At 33.1% G+C, this 22,185-nt stretch overlaps 3 protein-coding genes across 6 annotated transcripts; 2 read left to right on the forward strand and 1 right to left on the reverse strand.

Moving 5' to 3' along the window:
* Positions 1-6,628: 6,628 nt before the first annotated feature.
* Positions 6,629-8,054, forward strand: LOC105644826 (Ribosome associated membrane protein RAMP4). The gene is made up of 3 exons (XM_012230308.4): positions 6,629-6,770; positions 7,228-7,384; positions 7,888-8,054. The coding sequence occupies exons 1-3, from the start codon at positions 6,768-6,770 to the stop codon at positions 7,932-7,934; spliced, it is 207 nt and encodes a 68-aa protein (XP_012085698.1). The 5' UTR covers positions 6,629-6,767; the 3' UTR covers positions 7,935-8,054.
* A 967-nt stretch (positions 8,055-9,021) lies between these two features.
* On the reverse strand, positions 9,022-14,853 carry LCR (Galactose oxidase/kelch repeat superfamily protein). 2 transcript variants are annotated; one of them, XM_012230307.4, is made up of 2 exons: positions 14,417-14,853; positions 9,022-10,590 (listed from the first exon to the last, which is right to left on the reverse strand). In XM_012230307.4, the coding sequence occupies exons 1-2, from the start codon at positions 14,560-14,562 to the stop codon at positions 9,345-9,347; spliced, it is 1,392 nt and encodes a 463-aa protein (XP_012085697.1). In that variant the 5' UTR covers positions 14,563-14,853; the 3' UTR covers positions 9,022-9,344. The 2 variants fall into 2 exon arrangements, with proteins under 2 accessions (XP_012085697.1, XP_089575088.1); XM_089718962.1 differs by lacking the exon at positions 14,417-14,853 and adding an exon at positions 13,938-13,962.
* Positions 14,854-18,804: 3,951 nt separating this feature from the next.
* ACOS5 (acyl-CoA synthetase 5) lies at positions 18,805-22,006 on the forward strand. 3 transcript variants are annotated; one of them, XM_020683372.3, is made up of 6 exons: positions 18,814-19,250; positions 19,314-19,898; positions 20,087-20,285; positions 20,446-20,591; positions 21,087-21,154; positions 21,521-22,006. In XM_020683372.3, exons 1-6 carry the CDS (start codon positions 18,849-18,851, stop codon positions 21,747-21,749), a joined length of 1,629 nt encoding a protein of 542 aa, XP_020539031.1. In that variant the 5' UTR covers positions 18,814-18,848; the 3' UTR covers positions 21,750-22,006. The 3 variants fall into 3 exon arrangements, with proteins under 3 accessions (XP_020539032.1, XP_020539031.1, XP_012085696.1); XM_012230306.4 differs by having other exon boundaries at positions 18,820-19,250; positions 19,317-19,898; XM_020683373.3 differs by lacking the exons at positions 21,087-21,154; positions 21,521-22,006 and adding an exon at positions 20,788-21,053 and having other exon boundaries at positions 18,805-19,250.
* Positions 22,007-22,185: the final 179 nt, after the last annotated feature.

The raw sequence follows: 22,185 nt of genomic DNA on the forward strand, positions 1-22,185 counted from the left end.
TTTATTGAAAAATTAAAGATTAATATATTTTTTTATCAGAAAAAAAAATATAATTATTTATTAAATTACTATCATCCACGGAAAATTTAATTTATCCAAAAACTATCTAAAGTCATTAGGTCGCTCACTTACACCAACCTGATCAAAACTTAAAATATAACAAAACTAGAAACACATCAAGTACTGTTTAAAACAAAACCAAAATTAATAACAATTTGTCGTACATCACAAAACAATGAAAAAAAAAAATAAATTAACGATAATATAATAGTTTGACTATTATCATTATTTTTTCATTTGCACCATATTTTATTCCTACCAAATTATATGGATAAAATTAATCCATATTTGGACCATATACAGCAATGAGAATATGAGATTATTTCTTACTTTAGATCTTCAAAACATAGTGTTAAGGTTAGTTAAACTTTATGTTTAATATAATTAGAAATAAGGACCATGAATTTAAAATCATCTGATGAGTTTAGAACAATAAAGAAAAGAAAATATGACTTATGAAAAAAAAAATAGACAAAAATAATTTTTTACTGTAAATTCTCTACCCTATTAAACTAGCTCTAGCCCCTTATAAACTTGAAACTTTCAAATTAATCCAGGAAGAAGGTTCGATTAAAATTTGGCAATACACACCACAGGCAGAAATTGAGTAGAAAGATTAATTATGTGTTAAACATAAATGATAGGTTGAGAAGGTTCAAGGTCGGTCCAAAACTGAAGAAAGGACTTGACAAAATAATTAGGTAGTATTTTCATAATAAAAATAATAATAGAAATTTAAAATAAAATAAAATAAAATAAAAAACTTGCTTAAGTCACCATCTCTCTCTCTCTCTCTCTGAAAACAAGCCAAGCGTCAGAGATTACGGCTTTGCACCCACCACGTCGTGCATCGCTGATGGGATGCTTCCATCAACAAACTAGAATCAAAGGTATATTTATATATTTCTTTGAAAAGGATATAATATATATTTGACGCCACTTAATCAAGGTAAAAAAAAAAAGTTTAAACATAATAGTATAGCTGTACTGATTAAAACATTCTAATATATATTAAATGTTTGAAATTTTTTATTACTACATAATATTTAAATATTATAAGAAATATTTAAATCTTCACAAGTTAAAATGAAAGGGCAAGTTTAATTTTAATTAGATTTAAATTTATTAAAACTGGTTTTGATATATTAATTTATTTAGTTTTTTAAATTCATAAATGTGAAATAACATAAATAATGCATGATGTGCAATGTATAAACCACGTTTATAACAATGACAACGATTGTCTATTTTTTTTTAATTATTTATAATCTTGCCCCGAAGAAGTGAAATAACAAATAAAATAATATTATTTTTCATTGAAGCTTTAACAAATGCAATCATCTTATTATTATTTAAAGTTTTTCTTGCATTTAAATATTTTTTAGTGCATTTGTTTTATTGGCCAGTTTTTTCTTTTTTTTAAATTATTTTTACTGATTATTGTATAATAATAATGATAATGTGTTTAGCTCTTGCAAGAAATGTCAAGATGCCGGCTACAGCCATGCTAGGGAAGTATATCAACCAGCACGTGGCAGGGCAAGAACCGTAGGATAGCTAATAAAAAATTGGAGATCTAATCCAATGGAGAGAAGAGTAATTAATTAATTATAGATTAAGAAGTGTTAAACAAAGATTAATTAATGTAGCTAGTATATATTCTATAGTGTTTAATGGAGATATTTGGTCACAGAACATTTTCCATGGTGGGACCAACATGTCCATTAATCCTTTAATTGTATAGGACAACGATGTGTCCACGTGATCAATGGTGGGAATTTGCCAACCTTATTTTATATTCTTTTTTAATCCAGCAGCAGCCAACCACCGACTACCTTTAGAATAATTTCAGCTAATTAGGATAAAGAAATATATTAGAAGAAGAAGAAAAAAGCAAAAAGGAAAGGACATGTAACTTTAATTAAACCACACAATTAAACAAATGAATATGTTTAATTAATTAATTATTATTATTAAGCATGCACCATCAAATCACCGTCGTTGAGTTGATAATCCTACTTTTATTGGTGACTCACAGCGCAATTGCAACACCAATCATAAGATTTCATTTGATGTTGCGTATTTCTAACTTGAGAATGTAAAAAAGAAAAATGGCCAAACTATTGAAGCAACGAGTCAAAGAAACAAGTTCTATTTAATTTTTTATTACTATTTTTAGTAAATTATATTTATAAAACTAAGAAATAAAATTTTTCTAAACTTTTTTTTTTTTTTTTCTAAACCTTGTAATATCTATCGACGAAAGGAGGAGTGCCGGGCGTGGTTCCCATCTTCTTAGTAAAAATTTTTTAATTTTATGTCTTAAAATAGCATATTTTCTTAATTTTGCTCCCAACTTTGAATTTTTTTTTTTGCCCTTCTTAGATTGTGTTCAACAACTTATAAAGTTTAACTTTTAACTTTTATGAAAAGTTATTCAAATAATTATTTAATTATTCAAACAACTAAATACTATTAGAAATAATTAATTTTACCGAATACACTTTTAATCTCCAATTCTTACTCCGTGACTCCTAACATCAAAAGAATACTCTTAAAGTAGACTCATAAACCCAATATAGATAAAGTTTAATTCAATAAGTTAAGGGTAAGTATTCTAATTGGAAAAGTTGAGTTGAGGCATTCCAAAGGCACAGTTTCCCTTTTTATTTTCGGATTCAAGTTGGAGACAAAGAGGGAGTAAGAAAACAAAAAGGGTTAAAAATAGCAATAGGGGTGAAATAAAAGTTGATAAATGGGATTTAAATCCAGAGAAATGATACATTGAATCGTGCAATATTTGGTCTTGGAAATGTCCTAGAGTACACGGAACAATGACTATATAAAGATGCGTAGTTTTAAATGGCCAAGCCAACTCTGTACTACTAATGTTTTCAACCACAGACAGACAAGGACTCGACACTTACTTGAACTGCTAGAACTAACCATACTATTTCCACACACCCAAGTCAGAATTGCAACTGTCCACTCTACATTAAATTCAAACAAATTGTGTATTTGATTTATCCAAAAGAATATTCCATTCAATATATAAAAATAATGTCATGGACTCGAAATCGGACAAGAAGAGTAACTATCGGACGCTTGCTTAGAATACCTTTAAAGAAAACAACTAAAAGACTCGGTCAATGACTCTCTATAAGCCAATATCAATCATAATATAATGTATTGATGCATAATAGCAAGGCAAACCATATATCTAATTATTAAGCAATACGTAGCATATGGTACACGGCACACGAAAGTACACATTGAACAAGTAAGAAATCATTCTCATAAAGCGATATCTGCAATTATATTTAGGAATGGCACGGGTGAGAATAGCGATATACCCATTAATGAATTGAATGGTCTTTCAACTTTCATTCAGCGGGCATAGATCAATCATCGATACTGTATGAAAAGAGGAACGCAAAAGTATCTTATAAAAAAAGTGAAAGTCAATAAAAATTTGAGATGTGAACTATTCTAACCAAACGATCTAAACTTAAATTACTTGTCACCATCTCTTAATGGTAATTTAGAGCATGGGATATACATATATACGTGCATGTTCTAATTCTAGAAATAGTCTACCTCATTAACTAATTTAATTCTCAAATTTCATAGGTTTATTTTCATTGATTTCTCTCCTAAATGCTTGATAGAAGACGCGATAGAAAATCCAATAAAGCAAGAAAACCACTAAAATTTGTAAAAAGAGATTGGATTTTTAAATAATTAGATGAAAGAAAAAGACAACAACGTGGCATTTTTAAGCAATAGACAAATCAAATTTGAAATAAAGAACCTTTTTTTTATTTCAATTTCTTATTGAACATGTGTCACCAGTTGACAATTGACTTGGTTCGTGGCTAGCACACAAACAAAGCACTTCCAGTCCAGCAATTTGTGAGTCCCTCGTAATCGCGATGGACGATAAAAAGCAATACATCAACAGACTTTTTTTTACAAACGTAAATGGGTCCGCCTGAGCTCGTCACAATCTGCAAGCTAGGCAAATGGTTGTTTCAATCATTGTTGGTTCAGTAATGGAATAAAAGTAGAAAAAGTGAATAATAGCCAAGTAGAAGAAAGAAAAACATCATGCACTTAAGATCATTTTAGTTTTCAGTCGTATAGGTTTAGCTCATTTTGTATTACTGTTGTGTCCTGAGTTAGTATCTATTTTGCAGAAAAGCATAAACCAGAAAACGTAGAAATGCGGAAACCGACACCTAAAATATAATTTTACACGAAAAACTAGTATTTTTTACTTGAAAATGGATATGCGGAAACGCTATGACTAAGAGTATTGGTCGACAATAGGTTTGTATATGTGCCTTGGAGTGAAATGCTAAAGACAAATTCCAATTTCTCGAGCAAGTTATATCATTTGATTTGACCACAGACATTATCGCAGGCCTCCAGTAAGAATCCTAAAGAAATAAAAGGGTCAGTTTTTCTTTGAAAAGTATAGAACTTCTGTAGTATTATAAATAGGACAAAACAAAATTTGACGATTGAAAATTGTTGAGGGGGCCAGAAATGGCATAAATTGGTTCCAGGTGTTAAAGTGTTGAAGAACCTATTGGTCATGAACTTTCCTGCCTAACAATTTTTCTGGTTAAACTTTGTATTGCATAAAAGCAAAACGAATTACAGGGTCCTAACAATTATGACAAGCTAGCAACCATGAAAATTATAAAAAAGGAATTTTTTTCTTTACATGTGAAACTTTGTCAAGTCACAGCAATTCAGTTCCTTCTCTCATTTTAGTTTTAGCAAATCAAATGCTCTGTACACCATTGATAATGCTTTTACAGCTTTATTTTGAACCCTGCAAACCCAAAACGTCAAGTAGTTTTAAGGCTTCTCATCTCTGAATCAACATATAGAGAAAGATTCAACTAAACCCAAATCTTGAAACTCTAAGCCATAGGTAATTTTTTTTAGCAGAACAAAAAATCAAACTTTATATCAAGCCTTGATTTTGTAAATTGGTAGAATGAAAATTTTTAAAGGAAAAGGATAGCACATTAAAGCTTAAAGTTCTACATAACATAATAGTAACACCTGTACCAATAATTGACCAAGGGATCCTCTTCTTTTCATTCAACTTTTTCGTAAAATTGACTAACTTAACAGTCGGTCCAATTAGATTAACCATTTCAAATCAAGCACTCATCTGATAGCTATTGCCCTCCAGCTATAGAGCCAAAGGATTATCCAAAAAGTGAAGTTCTAATAAGCAAGACTATGACTAATTAACCAAAGAAAAAAAGAAAGAAGCTGAATAAATATGAAAAAAGCCATGAAACCTTAAATTTAAGAGAGAAAGATAGAGAGAGAAGCCTAATGCCTTCCTCAAATTTGACATGAACTCTTAAAAACATGAAGTCCCATTTTCCATGTGATTGTTTGGGATCGAAAGGTTGAATTCAACAAGCAAGAATGCCAAATTCATTAAATACCCAGCACTGGAAGTTCTACCAAACTCATGGGAAACTATTAATTTTTTGATGTCAACATTTAATGAACTTGAAAGAGAGGCATCGGTAGTACAACAATCTGGACAATTGGGTCATCAAGTAATTAGTAAAGCAGTAAGCCAAGTACACAGGTCCTACAGTAGTACCTTTCTTGATGCTTTTCTTAAAGGCAAAGAATGATCTCAACTCAACTTTTTGATTCAAAAATTTCCAATTCAAGTTGAAGAATGGAAATGGAAGGGTAATACTTTCGCTAGTTATGTAAGATTTTGCAAGAATTCCATGTCTGTGCAGTGTGTCAATGGAAAAGAAGTTCTTTTGGCGAGGAGAGGAAATTTAAAAGCTGACCCTTTTGGGTTAAAGTGGCCATGAACGGAGAAGGAACAAGTTAGTTGTCAAGCCCATATCCACAAGCAGCCAGCGTAAGGCTTAGTCTTGAACAGGTTTAAACCCCAATTGGAATGTCTCAAAATGTGAGACTTAAAATCATAATTCGAGTAGGAAAAATTATATTGCTTGAAGTTTCCGTGGGCTGGGCTGTAAGCAGCCCATTAAGTTTCAAAGAATTTTAATTTCATACCTTATATACATGCAAATGGCCGATCTATGGTGCTTTTTAATACAAAATTTTAATACATTTTGAACTTTCTTTGAGCTTATCCAGACCGATCAACGGTTAAAATTGCAATTTTCAGAATGAAGGGTTGAAAATGACCGTTGTCCTATCCAGACAAAGAACTAACGAGAAATCCAGCAGAAACAATAAACTCTATTATTAGGAAAAGGTTAAAAACCGGTAAAATTACTAATTTAGCGATCCAACACGTTTCAAATGTTTGCTTGACGATGACACGTGTCTCTAGGAGACCACGTCTCGCCACTTCTCAATCAACCCCGGTTAACTCTAATTTGCAGTCCAGGTATGCATATTGATCCAATTAAAATCCGACGCGTGTTCCATATTCGTGGCGCTGCCAATCACATCGAAGGCTGTGACGATACGCCAGTTATGCTATCAATATCTCCTTTTTGTATAGCTAATATAAAAACAAAAGGAGAGTGATTTTTTCTTCAGAAAATCAGACACAGATCGGAAGAGAGGGAAAGGGGAGAGAGAAAGAGCTCGCCGGAGAAGGGAGGAGACGAAATCACCTGTAGTTTCTCTTTAAGCTTCATCGCTCCAATCGTTCCCGGCTATCAGATCTCCCCGTAACCATGGTAAAATGTTAAAGATTATAGCTTTTTCCTTTTATATTCAACTTCTTTTGGTTTTGACCTTGATCCGTTCCTTATGTCGGTTTTATCTGTTCTCTTCATTTAGTTCTATAGTAGAAGAATTGTCTTGTTGATCTGCCTTAGACCAGAAAAATAGGATGATAAATGATTAAATCGATCTGATCTCTTGATTTTTCTTGTTGTTTTATTGCTGTTGACCTTGTTTTGGTTTGTCTTAGAATTCTTTTGGGAAATTTCATGGATTACCTGATTACCATGCATTTTTCTTATTTATATCAAATGGTTGTATTTTAATGGTTTGATTTAATTGATTTAAGTGTTTGTTTACACTTGCATTTTAATAAGCTTCTCAATTATTTTTAATGGTTTTTTTATTAAAATGATTTGTAATGGTAAATTGTATTAAATTTTGTGGTATTCCTTTTTCTTGTTTGTTTAGACTACATCAAGGCGCCTTGCAGATAGGAAAGTTGAGAAGTTTGAGAAAAACATTACCAAGAGAGGAGCTGTACCTGAAACCACTACTAAAAAGGCAAAGGACTATCCTGTTGGCCCTGTTCTGCTTGGATTTTTCATATTTGTGGTCATTGGATCATGTAAGCCTCATTACATTTATTTGTCATTTGAGTTTCTATGGCTTCCTTCCAATAGTTCTGATGGTTTCCATCAAGTTCATATAAGAAGTAAGATTGATTGATAAAATTTGACTTGACAATAGTGATTGAACCTTACTCAAGTTTCTCTGCTTGTGCCATGTTGATTGCAGTCATCTTTAATGCAGCTGAATGTACAAGAATTGAACTTAGAACTAAAGATTGTCATTGAAAATTACCTATTGCTTTCTATCACCAAATAATCATATTTTACAATTTAACCGAGAAAGATAAAATGAAGGATAGCACAAACCTTACAGGAGCCTGGCAATTGTGTCTGGTTTAATAGAAGTTTGATAACCAGGGTCATATGATTGTTAATCTTATAGAAGTTGAAAATTTTTCTTGGTTTAATATGCAACAGGGAACTAGCATCTTAGTGTTTCTTGTTAACAGAATTGTTTTCCATGCTTACTGATTTGAATTCTTTTTGTTGCTTATAACAGCTCTATTCCAGATAATCAGGACTGCTACAAGCGGAGGCATGGCATAAATGTAGAACAAACATAATTGAAAGGTGGAAGATGTTAGCCTGTAGTTGAGATGGAAATACTTGACTTTGTTATTCTTGTTCTGAACTAAGCTATTTTAATAAATTTGCCCATTCCTATAATATGTGTCTAGAAGATGTCTTGACAGCTGCTAACGATGATGGTGTTATTTTTACCTGAGTGTCGTGTCGACAGTTTATCTATTTTTTGATCATATATGAGTTTGGAACAAAGTGATGCATCTGAATTTCAGGCTCTTGAAATGAGATTGCTTTTGTGGTTCTTAGGCTACAGCTATATATCCTTTTGCCCTTTTAAGAAAATGTAGGATAAGGGATCTCTCTTTAGTGGAAAATTTCCATAGAGAAGAGGAACTGCAAAATATAACAGAATTTATATCCTGGGTGTTCATCTTTGTTTTTGTTTTTGTTCTTGTTCTTTCACATGTAACGATCAGAATTCGGGGTTTAGCTATGCACATCATGGCTATTAAGCGTAGCTAGCATACTGCGGTCGGGGACTTTGTAAAACGTGGGCATCTTGTTGTAAATTCAGTGGTTCAGATCATCAGATGTGAAGTACAGATTTGGGCTTTTATTATTTTTACATTTTTTTAATTCCTGCCTGTTTTCCCGTCATTGATGAGCAGCAAGTAGCCTTCTCTGAATTTGTTTCTGTATTCGATTTTGTCGTAAAAATGAATCTTAAATCTTAACGGCAACCTTTGATTAATGGATTTTAACATATTAGTGTTTTTTTTGTTACATTTTTTAACATGTTAGTTGATATTCCAAAATTAAACGTCCTGTAGTTGACAAGTTAAATAATAATACACACATTGCAGGCCGTAGGCTGGGTGGGCGGGGGAAATCAAGAGGATTCAACGCCATAAACTTTTAAGCGGCAGAAAAAATTAACGTAAAGAATGACAACTAAGCTTCACAATGTGAATAATTTTAAATTAGGGGTAAAAAACATTATATATTATTTCATTTTTTGAAAGAGAATAATTTCTTCCGAGTTCTTTCAGCACCCTAACAAAGCAGACTTATAAGCTTTTCTTTCAACAACTTTATCTGATGGAGATCCTCAACAAAAATGCAAGCCATCATATCATAAATGGGAGGCACATTTTATAGCTCCCTTTGCTCTGAAACATACATAACTATAAACCAGCTATTTTTGAGCAGCATATAAAACGTAGTCTTTCCCATCAAAAGTTATTTTTCAACGTGTTTGTACAATCATTCCAAGGATTATCTGCTTCATTAAAATAATAAAGTTGTGCTGGGTATAAAATAGCCGCAACAGCTTGTGCAGCCAAGTGACTGACCAAAAGACCAACACTGAAGTCTAGAACCCCCTCCACTAACGTGAAAACGCTGCTACAATACCCAAAGGCAATGTATACATCAAGCTATAGCAGCAAGGCTTGGGTGGAAGGCAGTGCCGCAGGCAATCCACTGCCGCTTCCTCCCACGTGGCACCAAACAACCAGGAACCTTTAGCCATTCCCTGCTTTTCACATTGTATGTAACTAGTCGGTTCATTTGTCTGGATCTCAAAGACAACATGAGCAAACCTTTGTTGCCCAAGCAAGTCATCCTAACGTGCTTCCCATAAAATTCCAAGCACCATATGTTTGGCATTCTGTCAACCTCCTTCCACAAGAGAGTCATCTTCTGCAGCTCCCATATGCACACGCATGTGGCCGCATTCTTTGTTAGCAATCCCACAAGCATGATTCGGCCACCACACACTGCAAGTGTGTGGTCATTCAGATGGGGTGGGGCTGGTATTATATACTGTTTCCAGACCCCAGTAATCATGTTGTAGGACACTATCCCTTCAGGGTCTGAACGCATGAAATAGACTGTGTCATTAATAGAAACTGCTTGTGATCGGAAATTCAGAGATAGTGGTAGCTTAATATTAGAAGGCATGCTTCCTGGTCGAGTCCAAGAATTCTTCATTGAATCATAAACCTCATACTCTCCATCACAGCAAACCCATAGGATCTTGTAGCCCCCACCGATTGCATTTCCATTCAATGTCATCCCCACAGCAATTCGCGACCAGACCTTAACTGACCTGGCTGGCAACTCTTTGAAAGACTGGGTCAGAGGGTTGCAAACATAGAAGTTTCTGTGACCAATATCAATAAAGCACACCAGACCCCCTGCAGAAGCAACTGGCAAGACAATCATCTTAGTGGGTAGAGAAGAAATAGTAGGGTGATGCCATTTCTTCAAGGAAGGATCATACATTGCTCCAGAATTCACATTTTCATGAGTAATAGTGTAAAACCAGGGATTGGAATGTGGAACTTGAGCACAATGCTGAGAGAAGCTCTCAGAGTCCAGCAAGGAATTCCATTTTCGACAAACTGTGCGAAAGCGGAAAAATGTTGCAATGGGAAGCCTAGCAATGACAGCTTCGAAAAGGTCCTCTGGAAATTCTTTCCACACTTCTTGTTCCATGATCTCAGTCGTATCAGTAGTTCCTAGTAACTTCCCTCGATTCCTCTCCTTTCTAGATTTCTTCATGGGAGGAGGCTTGGAAGGTTCCAACATCTTGAAACTTCCAGATTTTCCAGCTGCCATCACAAGATCACAGTAACCATCTGCAGAACCATCATGGATATCAAGGATGCACCATCTGTTAAAAAGAACAAGAATTTATACTCCTTAAATTACAGTAGATTTACCGAATGCATATGCAAGAAATTATTTTGGTAAAAACAATTGCAAAAGATGAGCAGATGAAGGCTCATAAGGTGAAGGCTTAAAGATGCTAATAGCTAGAGTATGTATACCTGCAAAGCTTGCAAGACATATAATATAAATGACATGCATGGCAAAACTAAAGCCTGTGACATCAGTAAAAATTGAAGATATCTAATTCAACATGTGCCAACTGCGAAGTAAAAGAAAACTAGTAGCAAAGTCATAGATTTAGTAACACTTCCAACTATTGATCCTCCAACCATGAGAAATTCTAAAATAAAAGGTGTAAACTACCAAGCAAGATTTCCTCTCTTCCAGAGACTGATGCAAACAACATAATACAGGAATAGCGAAAAGGGGCCGCAGTGCAGCACTCTTAAGTATAACTGCCTAGAAACTATTGTACAGATAATATTAAAAGAATAGAAAACATTTATGCACAGACAAACACATGTATGCAATTTAAACAGTATGTTTGACATTGCTATTTGAATTGCTATTGAGAGAAGCCTTTTGTTGAAAACAATGGTTAAACGTCACTTAAATTTGTAAAGTGAATTTCACAAAATATTCGTTGGAAAATCCAAAAAGAAAAGTGAATTTAACTATTTTAGTGATAAAAGCTTCAAAAACAAAAACAACACGAACTATTTTTTCCAAGATCATCTAAAATAATGTTTCTTTGGAAAAGCAGTTTCAATCTCAATGCCAAACAGAGTAAAAGTCTATAAGCATTGGTTCTGGCCCTACCATCACACCAGACATTCAGAAGCTGTTCAAATCAAAATAGGCACTTCCTCTTATACTTTGGAATCTGTTTGAGACCTAGGCACGACCCCTCTTATTTTGTCAAACAATCATTTTTTTGTTTATTTATTACTTCTCAGTATATAGATTGAGCATTTCTTTTGCTTTATTGTTTTAGCAGGTGACAAATAGGAGGAAATAGAACCATGTAGCATAACTCAAATACTTTGGATTGATACCACACTAAGTTATTGTTTTGGCAGGTTATACAGGGGAAGAAAAGAATGTATTCTATACAAAGAACCACATAGCAATCCCCATCACATACACAGATAAGACAATGCCAAGTTATCACATTTCTACAAACACAATCCATAGACAAATAGAGCATTGTGTGTGTATGTGTATGCATCAGTACTGTAATAGGAAAAACAGAAGTATCACCATTATGCCGGCAACAATATCACTACAAGAAGACAGCAGACAGTAACAAAAATATTTAGAATCACAGAGCTAAAATGGAAAGAACTTGGTAAGGGCAGTTGGACAATGAGCAGAGCTCACGCATAGAATGCCCAGGGTAATATAATTTGGAAGAGGGCAGTGTGGAATTGCATTCAACAAAATGGGAAAAAAAATGCAAAATAACTGCAAGGGAGAAAACATGAAAATGAACAGAAATCTTTTGCGACGCCTTTGATTTAAAAAAGAGGTCATTTCCAATACTTTAAGAAAAATTGATATGATGGATTTTGAAACGGTCAATCAGAGAACTGGACAAAAAAAATCACGCAATGCTTTAAGAAAATTTAACATTTGGAATAAGAAATGGGACAAAAATCCTTAGCTTTGACTAATTTGTCATTCTCTTAAATCCCCCAAGATAAGCAATTTAAATTCATGCCTTGGAGGTGAGATTGTTTGAAATCCCTCATTTAATGAATGAGATTTTTCATAATATTTTTAACCAAAAACGTCCAAAATTCCGTGGATTTCAATCCATCAAAACAAAATAAAACGTCTAAAATTAGGAGATTTCTTCTTATTCCAAATGTAATCTACCATATCTACATGATCGTTATTATAAAGAGTTTAAAATTCATTGTGTAAATTTTTGATAAGTTAACTAGTTTCTTACAGTTTTCCTTTTCACCTCAACAACAATTTTACAGAGGTCTTCCGAACTACCAAAATATTGAGTTCTTGGAGTAAAACAAGTTCAAGCATACAAGATAGGATTCAATTGAAGAAGATTTCTACTTTCTCTTTTGGGTTGGGGGACGAGGAGGGTGGGCGAAGCCTAAAATTATTAGAGTTCCCCTCCTGTTTTAAATACGAGTTTGTACCTGACTTCAATTATAGCTCTTCCCTATCAGAGTTGACTGAAACTGTATCATTTCAGAGTTCTGTTCTCTGACAAAGTATTAGCCGAAGCATAACCATCAATGCCAAGAACTCATTCCTGGACTAGAAGTCCTGCTGTGTAAAGCGATAACTCTTTCAAAAAAAAATTTCAGAAATAAATACAACGAACTATTAGAACCCTTTAAGACATCATCGTCCATGCAATAGTTTGTGACTTCAAACAAAAGATGGGAAACTAGGAATCACACCACTAACTTACATATAAGAGAAGTCGTTGAACTTACAAGTAAGAAACCCCCAATAATCACTTGCCAATCTATATGACCATGGCCCTCATGTACATTATAATTGAGGCCAAAAGATGCTATCTTTCTGTAGGGCAGCATCAACACCCACACTTACAAATACCAAGACATCACGTCCAGTTGAAATTGTTATACAAAGAACAAAGCCAAGCCGAGCATGTTATCACAAAGACTTACTACTGCAAAGGAAATATAATTATACCACTAACTGGTCCTCAGTGAAAGCAGATGTGTGTGTGCATACACAAAAACAACAAACAAGGAACAAAATCTTGGAAGCAGGAAATGTTGACACTTTATAGTTCGTTACAATTAGCTCTAAGTAACTAGTTTGCCAGCATACATGCACCTGCATTGCTGATAAACAAACATGAGAGACAATGAAAAAAATTGTGATCCATGAGAAAGAAATGTTGTCGCACAAATCAAAGACCTAAAGGAATAAATCAAAAAGGAACCGGGCCCATTAAATCATGCTTCATAACATACGCCAGGATTTTCCCACCCCTACAGCCAAATATATAGGTCTCTTCTTTATCTTTCCTCTTTCGGAGGGCAATGACGCCCATTTTTGCATGACTTCCTAAAGCATTAAAGACTGGCAATACGTGATGCTAAGATCCTATTCCATAATTTACAGTACCATAGTACTGAGAATACAATGTCTGTTATCTATAGAATGCACATAATTATCAGGATTTAAGTTTATCAGTGATCACAATCTTTAAAAAATCAGCAGCAAGCAATGAGATTCAAAAAAAAAAAAAAAAAATCCCATAAGAGGGGAAAATTTAAAGGCAAGGGCAAATTAAAATGTGAAAGTTAATCAAAGTTCCCAAGGAATAAACATTACAAAACTAACCAATTTGATAGCCAAGAAAACTAATTAAGCTGGCCTGCTCTAGTACAACATCCAACACACGCTGAAAACTCGAACTTCCTTGCAGATTAAAAAGAAAAATTAAAGAAATTGCAATTACTGGTAATGCCATAATCTTAAGATCATCCGTGAAATTAATCAGAGTCAAAACTTTAATTAAAAAGATCAAATGAAATAAAAAGTATTAAAAAAAAGGAAAAGAAAAACAAAGGAAAAATAGTAGTATAAGCATTAAAACCGCATTGCGTGACAGAACACGGCAAGTTAGTCACAAAAGTCACCTAACTTACCAAACTCACAATCAAAATTAAATAGAAACCACCTTAATTATTAACTACAAAACAGAACAAACACAAAAATAATGAGTTAAAAAAACACCTATAACAAGTAAATTCCAGTTCAAGTCATCACATGCGAAATAGAAGATAATCGAGAAACGAAAGAGATCTAGAGAAAGAAACCTGTTGTGATTGTCGTTATGGTTGTGGTGGAGCTCGAGAAACGGCTGGTGATGGAGATGAAAAGGAGGAGGAGGAGAGCCGTAGAGATTCAAGAGGTCTTGAAGCTGACCGATTAGTTGCCTAAGCATGGCCAGCTCTTCTTCCATGCCCTGAAACAGGCAAAGAGAGAGAGGGAGAGAAGACAGAGACAGAGAGAGAGGCCACTTTCTCCGCCTCTGAAAATACACACTAAAAGGAAGCACCACCACCAATCCAATCAAAAACCCCCCGCAACGCCCCTCAGGCTAGACCCAGAGAGGAGAGCCCAAGTCCCTTTCTCTCTTTTCTTTCTCTCTCTCTGTCTCTTATGGCTCGCCCGCTCTCTATATGTGTAAGCCAATAGTTTTTTACCACGTCATCTTTTAGGCCCACTCGTTAAAATTTTGTAATTATTCTCACCCGAATGAATGCAACTTTGTCTCAGTAAGTAAACTCTACTCTACTACTCTATATATTTTTATCTTACTTGCTTTCCTTTTTAGCCCCTTTCGTTTCTTCTTTTGCGCGTTTGCTACTAGTGGCCACTTGTCATTTCCGGCTTTTTAAATGCCTTTGGCTTTCTTTTCATTTTTTTTTCCTTTTCTTAATGTAAAAATTGTTGCTCTTTTAGAAATAATTTTCAATCATATATATAAATGCCAAAATTTAAAATTCATATTTAAATAATTTTATTTATTAAGATAATATTAGAAAATAATTGACAATTATGTTATTAATTTTGTACAAAACAATGGATGAAATGGATATTTTTCTTAATATAATTATGTATTACATACCAAAATGTTTCAGCATTTATTCTATATCGGTGTTATGATACCTAGTGTTCATAAAAATTAAATATTTCTTTTCAAGTGAAAAATTCATTTTTAATTGTTAGCGAAGTGGTTGGAAAGCATAATTATGAACATTAAAAAGAAAAATAATATGAATTTTGTCTCTAACGTTATAAATTTGAAATCTAAAACTATGACTTTTAAAATGATTTTATCTGAATATCATTTCAATCAAAAGCATGAAAATATATATGAAAAAAGTCACATCACAGTGTATCTTTTTTAGGAAATGAATTAAAATCCTTTCACAAAAATTATTAATTTTATAGGCTTAAAAATTTCCAATTTCTTTTTGCTTTCCTCAAGATAAAATCCAACCAAACATTTTGTTTGATGTTTCTTTCTCATAATTAATACAATTATAACACAGTAGAAAAAGATTAAATGGGATGATTTGGAAGGGTAATAAAGTGAAAATGAAAAATGACCACGTTTTGAGTGCATATGATTCCCTCCATAAAGGAGAATATTTATTTGACCAGCCTTCCACGTGTGTGTGAATAGAGGCTTATTATGGTCAAGAAGACCAAAACTCAAATACCGACCTTTTTTTGAACCAGGTTATGTTTTGTTCTCGCTTAAATCAACGGCTCAGGTTTCATCTATCCATTCCTTTCTTCGTTCCACGCACACGGCATGATTGTCTTCCACTTTTTACAAATGTATGATGATTTTGTTAGAATTACGGAAGTATCTACTCGATGTCACTTTATGTGAAATGCCTTTTCTGCCCTTCAATGAGTGAAAACTATCATTCGTCCCTCACACTTTTTTCCTTTTTTATCCCGTGGAGTTTGATAATTATGTAGAGGACTACCATTAATTTCAGCAGGATAATTATTATGATCTTTTTTTTTTTAAAGAAAATTTAAAAATAACGATGATGATTCCCAAAATGAGAAAAATCATAATAATAAATATAATATGTTTTTAATTTTCTAATAAAAAAAATCATCAAAGTTCTTTTTTTAATTCCGGATAAATATATTATTCATAATGAGTTGAGTTGATTTGCAACATATTTAAGTTTAGCGTACAAAAATTTAAAAATCTTCAATTGGAGTTAAACTCAGGCTCAATCTTACTTGTTTGGCAAATGAATTAAATTCAAAATTAGTAATATCTAATTCAAAAATTCATTGAGTGTCATCGAAATGTATCGTATCAACCTTATTAAATTATATTGGTTAGAAAATAATAAGTTTGCGTTAGACCCAATTCGAGGCTTGATTCACCCCCAGCTAGAATTTTTTTTTTCCTTTTCCTTTTTTATAATTTTTTGCGTTATTTCATTTGCAAAATATAAAATGTGTAAGTTCTAATGGTAGCTTGCCACGTAAAAACTATGATCAATGAAGACAGCAGGCTAGTCACCCACCTTTGTCCCCTAGTGGGGTAATACATATCTCCAATTCATGAGTAGGGTGAACTTATATTGTAATATGAAAATTAAATCCCACCAAGTTTTTGCAATCATTAATTAAATTCTATTATGCTAAACTTTAATATTATAAATATGTATTTATATGTGTATTTATATGTTATATTTAAGCTTGCATGCGTAATCGAATTTATTGTATAAATATGGAAATGCTCAAAGTGAATTTAAAATTTAAAATAAAAAAAAAGAAAAAAATCAAATACAAATGCTCAAATGCCACCCAAACACCAAATTGTAATTTAAAATTAAAAAACAGTAATAAATATTTCAGTTTTTTAATGTTGATTGATTTTAGAAAAATAAAAATCTACCAATGAACATGTATAATTAGTGGACACTTGTCTTATAATTAGATGCCCCTTGGAAGATTTCTTTCTTTTTCTTTTTATTTTAATTATTTAATGAACTAGCCTGTCAGATTTTCTTTTACCTAACGTCTAACGAGTAAGAAAGCTGTTACGGTTAAACTGTCACGGGGATCAACGACCTAACCTCAAAAGATTTTGCTCTTGCTTCAATGTGGCACTTGACCATTGTTTTTCCTATTTGTTAGGTTAAGTCTCTTTACATCTAATTATATATGCTACCAATACCATCATTTCCAAACCATAATTCAAAGGGTTAAAAAAAGCAAAATTAATTACATTTTTACATTTTGATAAATATATCATTTACGTATTTAAAGAATAGTTCAATTTATGTATTTTACCAATAATTAGAATTAAGAGTTCAAAATTTAAAATCGGTATAAAACTATATTATAAAATAATTATTGATTAATTTTATGTTTAGTGCGAATGGGCAGAGAGTAATTTATGTAATATATTGACATATAATTGCAAAAAATGTAAAAGAAAATTAAATATTTTTAGAAGGAAAAAGAAATGGTAAACGAGAGGTGTGGAATGTAATTGAAGGAAGAGAAAGTGGAGAATTTGGTAAAGGAGAAAGTAATGATGATAGACGGAGGCTAAAGTTAAGGTAATAGGGAAGTTTTTATTGGGTTTTTTTTAATGATTAGGTTTGTCAAAACCAAGAGTATGGGTTGCGGTGGGTAATCATTTCGGCTTGTCTAGGGAAGAGAAGCTTTGATTCAATTTTTCTTTCCTTCTTCAATTTTTTTTTTTTTTTTTACTTTTTTTTTCTTTGTTTGATCACGTCTCATAATGATCATCATCATCACGGATTCCCTTCTTTTACGTGTGCACATCCTTCTTTTTCTTTGCTTGTTGTGCCCTTTTTCAATCTTGACTTGTGATGGGTTTCTGTTTGCCATTTCTTCTACTATATCAAGTATTAACATTTAAATTTTGAATACTACTATAAATTTATAGTACTATTATAAGTTATGGGTTTTAAATTGTAAAAAATGTAAATCTCTTTCTCTTCCGTTTCCAAATAAATTTTCTTCATTCATAAAAATCGGACATTCGACCTCTTACTTAAGAGATACGAATCCTTTCTATCCAAATGAATCTCTCATTCGTAAATATACTTGTGTGGTAGTGTCTAATAATTTTTCAAATTTGTATAGTGAAAGCATTGTGATTGTTTAACGGACCAAGGATAGGTAGTGGAGATTCAAACCCATTAACATGTATAGCAAGCCCACTTAAAGTTGCTAAAATGAGGTTGGGCTTTCAATCTCTAGAGCCCATTTACATGCTCAATACAGGTAGACCTGGCCGGTTCAGGCCAGTGAGACTTAGACAGAAATTTGGAACAAACCCTTCCAGTTTTGGGCTGGTTCTGATAAAATTTAAATGAAAAAATATCTATTGTTCCAAAGTTATTGTTAAAAAAATTAAACTTAATAATTATTTTAAAAGGTATGCATAAAATGAATATTAATTTCAAGAAAAATTTAAAATAAATATAAATCCCATCACAAAGAAGATGATTATAGTAGCAGATTTTTGAGCCTGTGAATTCTGATCTCTGATTAGTTGGTGACTCTAACATGACTCAACAAATCCCTACCAACCAAACTCCATAGCAAAGCTTACTCCTCCGCTAATTGTAACTTAATAACTTCCATGCAAACTACATGACCTTAAGCTCTATCTTCCTTTAAAACACAGCTCATTGCCTACCCTTTTTTTCCCTATCGAGAACCACCATGTCAAAAACTGAGGAACATATTTTCCGAAGCCGATACCCGGCAGTCCCGGTGCCGGAGAATATGACAATACCGGAATTTGTACTTCAAGATGCTGAATTGTATGCAGATAAGGTAGCATTTGTGGAAGCTGTGACAGGAAAGTGCTATACTTATGGAGAGTTAGTTAGAGAAACTAAAAGGTTTTCCAAGGCCTTGAGGTCTATTGGGCTTAGAAAGGGGCAAGTTGTAATTGTTGTGCTGCCAAATACTGCTGAATATGGCATTATAGTTCTAGGAATAATGGCTGCCGGTGGGGTTTATTCTGGTATTAATCCTGCTGCAACTGAATCTGAAATTAAAAAGCAAGTGGAGACTGCCAATGCTAAATTAATCGTCACAGATGATGTTAGTTATGGACAGGTAATAACTATAATTATGATAACTAATTCTATATTTTCCGATGATCTGAGGATTTTTTCTTAGCAGGTGAAGCATCTAGACATTCCTGTCATTGTAGTAAGCGAAGTGCGGGTAGGAAATGCTATGAATTGGAACGAGCTACTAAATGCAGCAGATCGCGCAACGGATAAATTTGCATATGAGCAAGTTCATGATTATGATCTATGTGCACTTCCATTTTCGTCAGGCACGACAGGGATTTCTAAAGGAGTAATGTTAACTCATCGAAATTTAGTAGCTAACCTGTGCTCTAGTCTTTTCAGTGTAGGACCTGAACTGGTTGGTCAGGTTACTACATTAGGGCTAATTCCATTTTTTCACATATATGGAATTGCTGGCATATGTTTTGCAACACTTAGGAATAAAGGGAAAGTGGTCGTGATGAGAAAATTTGAACTAACTACATTTTTGGATGCACTTATTACACATGAGGTCACTTTTGCACCAATTGTTCCACCAATTATTTTGGCCTTGGTTAAGAACCCCATAGTAGAGAAATTTGATCTTACAAAGCTCAAACTTAGGGCCATTATGACTGCTGCTGCTCCACTTGCTCCTGATCTACTAGCTGCCTTTGAAAACAAGTTCCCTGGTGTCCAAGTCCAAGAGGTGAGTACAGTTAACCTAATTGGCAAGCTGGAAGGGTTCTGAATTTTGAAATCAGGGTTTTTAAAACCCTAATCCCTTGTATTGTAGGACAAGTACTTAACTATTTGCTACTAACTTAACAGGCTGGTTCATGAGATTATCTTGCCATAATTAGACCAATTATAACAGAAACTTGCTTGTTTTATTAGGCATATGGACTGACTGAACACAGCTGCATCACACTAACTCATGGAGATCCTGAAAAGGGTCATGGAATTGCAAAGAAAAACTCAGTAGGGTTCATCCTTCCAAATTTGGAATTAAAATTTATAGACCCTGATACTGGTCTATCTCTACCCGAGAACACCCATGGCGAAATTTGTGTAAGAAGCCAATGTGTTATGCAAGGTACAAAGACGTATAATAATTATATTAAGCATATAATCAATCTTTTTTTTTTTTTTTTTGTATTATCACGAGTATCCAATATCTTTTTTGAGCGTTAGACTATATCATTTCGGGATTCATTTCCATGAAGTCTTTTTCCATTGTTTTTTTTTTTTAACAGGTTACTACAACAATAAGGAGGACACAAACAACGCTATTGACGAGGATGGATGGCTACACACAGGTGATATTGGTTATATTGATGACGATGGAGATATTTTCATTGTTGATCGAATCAAAGAACTAATCAAGTACAAAGGCTTTCAAGTAAGACTAGCCATTCTAATCACTTATACGTGCTCTTATACAAAGGCTTCGTTATTTATTTATTTATTTTCTTTGAGGGCAATTGTTGCATTTTTTGTATTTACATGTAAACTTGTTTTTGGATACATAATGGTTGTTGGGCATCCCATTTTTTTCAACTCCACCCTACACTACTAATTAATAGTTTGGTGGGCAGGAGCCAGGGACTGAAACTACAGATTTCTTTTACCTCTAGGTAAACAAAAAGCAAAAAATAAAAAAAACTAATATATTTAACAAATTTTCACCGATCAGAAATTCATGTCCCATCCTCAACTCAATGATATATGTAGCAAAATCTTTTCTGACTACTACCTAAAAAATAAACAACTTAATTATATTAATGGTATAGGTAGCTATATATATATAACAATGAAGTACAAAATAGTTTCTGACATATAATTTGTTTTTATTGCTAAATTATCCGACACTATTGTTTTGGGATTTGGGTATTAGGTAGCTCCTGCAGAGTTGGAAGCTATACTCCTCGCACATCCCTCGGTTGAAGACGCAGCAGTTGTGCCGTGAGTATCTGAACCAACATAGTACATTTGCATGCAGAATCATACATTTAAATGGCTTAAAAATGAGATAGTATGGATCCTCAGTTAGAGCATTCTGTGTGGAGTCTCTATGAATGCTTGGGAAAGAAAGCGCTAGACTCTTTTGCACGCTTATCGCGAATCTGGATTAGTTATAAATATGATTATTTAGTTTTTCCTCATATTTTTTTTTTTTATATAGATAAGGATTAAGGTAATTGCTTATGATAGAAGCAAGCATTTGGCCGGTTTAATTGATTTCATTTAAGTTTTTTAATACAAATTAAAATTAAATGTAAACATTATTTATCAAAGTTCATAAAAAAAATGGCATTTATGGAATTGTAGGCTTCAAGATGAAGAGGCTGGGGAGATTCCTGTTGCTTGTGTTGTGCTAAACAAAGAAGGCAAAGAAAATGAAGAAGATATAATAAACTATGTGGCCTCTAATGTTGCCCATTACAAGAAAATAAGAATGGTGCAATTTGTGGACACTATTCCTAAATCACCTTCTGGAAAAATAATGAGAAGGCTTGTTAGAGAAAAGATGATTGAGAAGATGCAAAGACAAAGCTAGCTAATGGCCAAAAATTACACCTAAAACTTTAATTACTTTTTGAGGGATTAATGTTAATTAATAATGATGTTCCTTGACTTGTTTAGTAATGATAATCCCTCTTTTGTTTTTTTTTTTTTTTTTTTTTTTTTTTTTTTTTTTTGTTTTGGACAAGATAATCATATCTTTTGTCCTTTGGCTGGACCCTGTCATTGAGAGAACCATTTAACAAGATGTTGGACTTTATAATCAAGCAATAAAAGTTTATTTCATAAGAATGTAATGCTATTAAATTTGTGTTTGTATATTTAATACCTAATGGAATTATTTTAACTTATGATGGAAATTTTTCTTTCTCATTAATCAAGATTTAATGGATGTACCAAATCAATATGAAAAAGATGTACTTTAACAACTCATCGAAAAAATAAATTAGTCTAATACTTATAAGTTTGAT

Source organism: Jatropha curcas, chromosome 3 (assembly GCF_041381405.1).
Source record: "Jatropha curcas cultivar XTBG-Jc1 chromosome 3, XTBG_Jcur_1.0, whole genome shotgun sequence".
NCBI classification, from domain to species: Eukaryota; Viridiplantae; Streptophyta; class Magnoliopsida; order Malpighiales; family Euphorbiaceae; genus Jatropha; species Jatropha curcas.

What these genes read in the sequence shown, in the direction of transcription:
- LOC105644826 (XM_012230308.4), top strand. An exon ending in ATTTGTGGTCATTGGATCAT is followed by an intron (nt 7,385 to 7,887) that starts GTAAGCCTCATT and finishes TGCTTATAACAG; the next exon opens with CTCTATTCCAGATAATCAGG.
- LCR (XM_012230307.4), bottom strand. Translation starts at nt 14,562, where the DNA reads ATGGAAGAAGAGCTGGCCATGCTTAGGCAACTAATCGGTCAGCTTCAA. An exon ending in CATAACGACAATCACAACAG is followed by an intron (nt 10,591 to 14,416) that starts GTTTCTTTCTCT and finishes TCTTTTTAACAG; the next exon opens with ATGGTGCATCCTTGATATCC.
- ACOS5 (XM_020683372.3), top strand. Translation starts at nt 18,849, where the DNA reads ATGTCAAAAACTGAGGAACATATTTTCCGAAGCCGATACCCGGCAGTC. An exon ending in ATGATGTTAGTTATGGACAG is followed by an intron (nt 19,251 to 19,313) that starts GTAATAACTATA and finishes ATTTTTTCTTAG; the next exon opens with CAGGTGAAGCATCTAGACAT. An exon ending in TCAAGTACAAAGGCTTTCAA is followed by an intron (nt 20,592 to 21,086) that starts GTAAGACTAGCC and finishes TTTGGGTATTAG; the next exon opens with GTAGCTCCTGCAGAGTTGGA.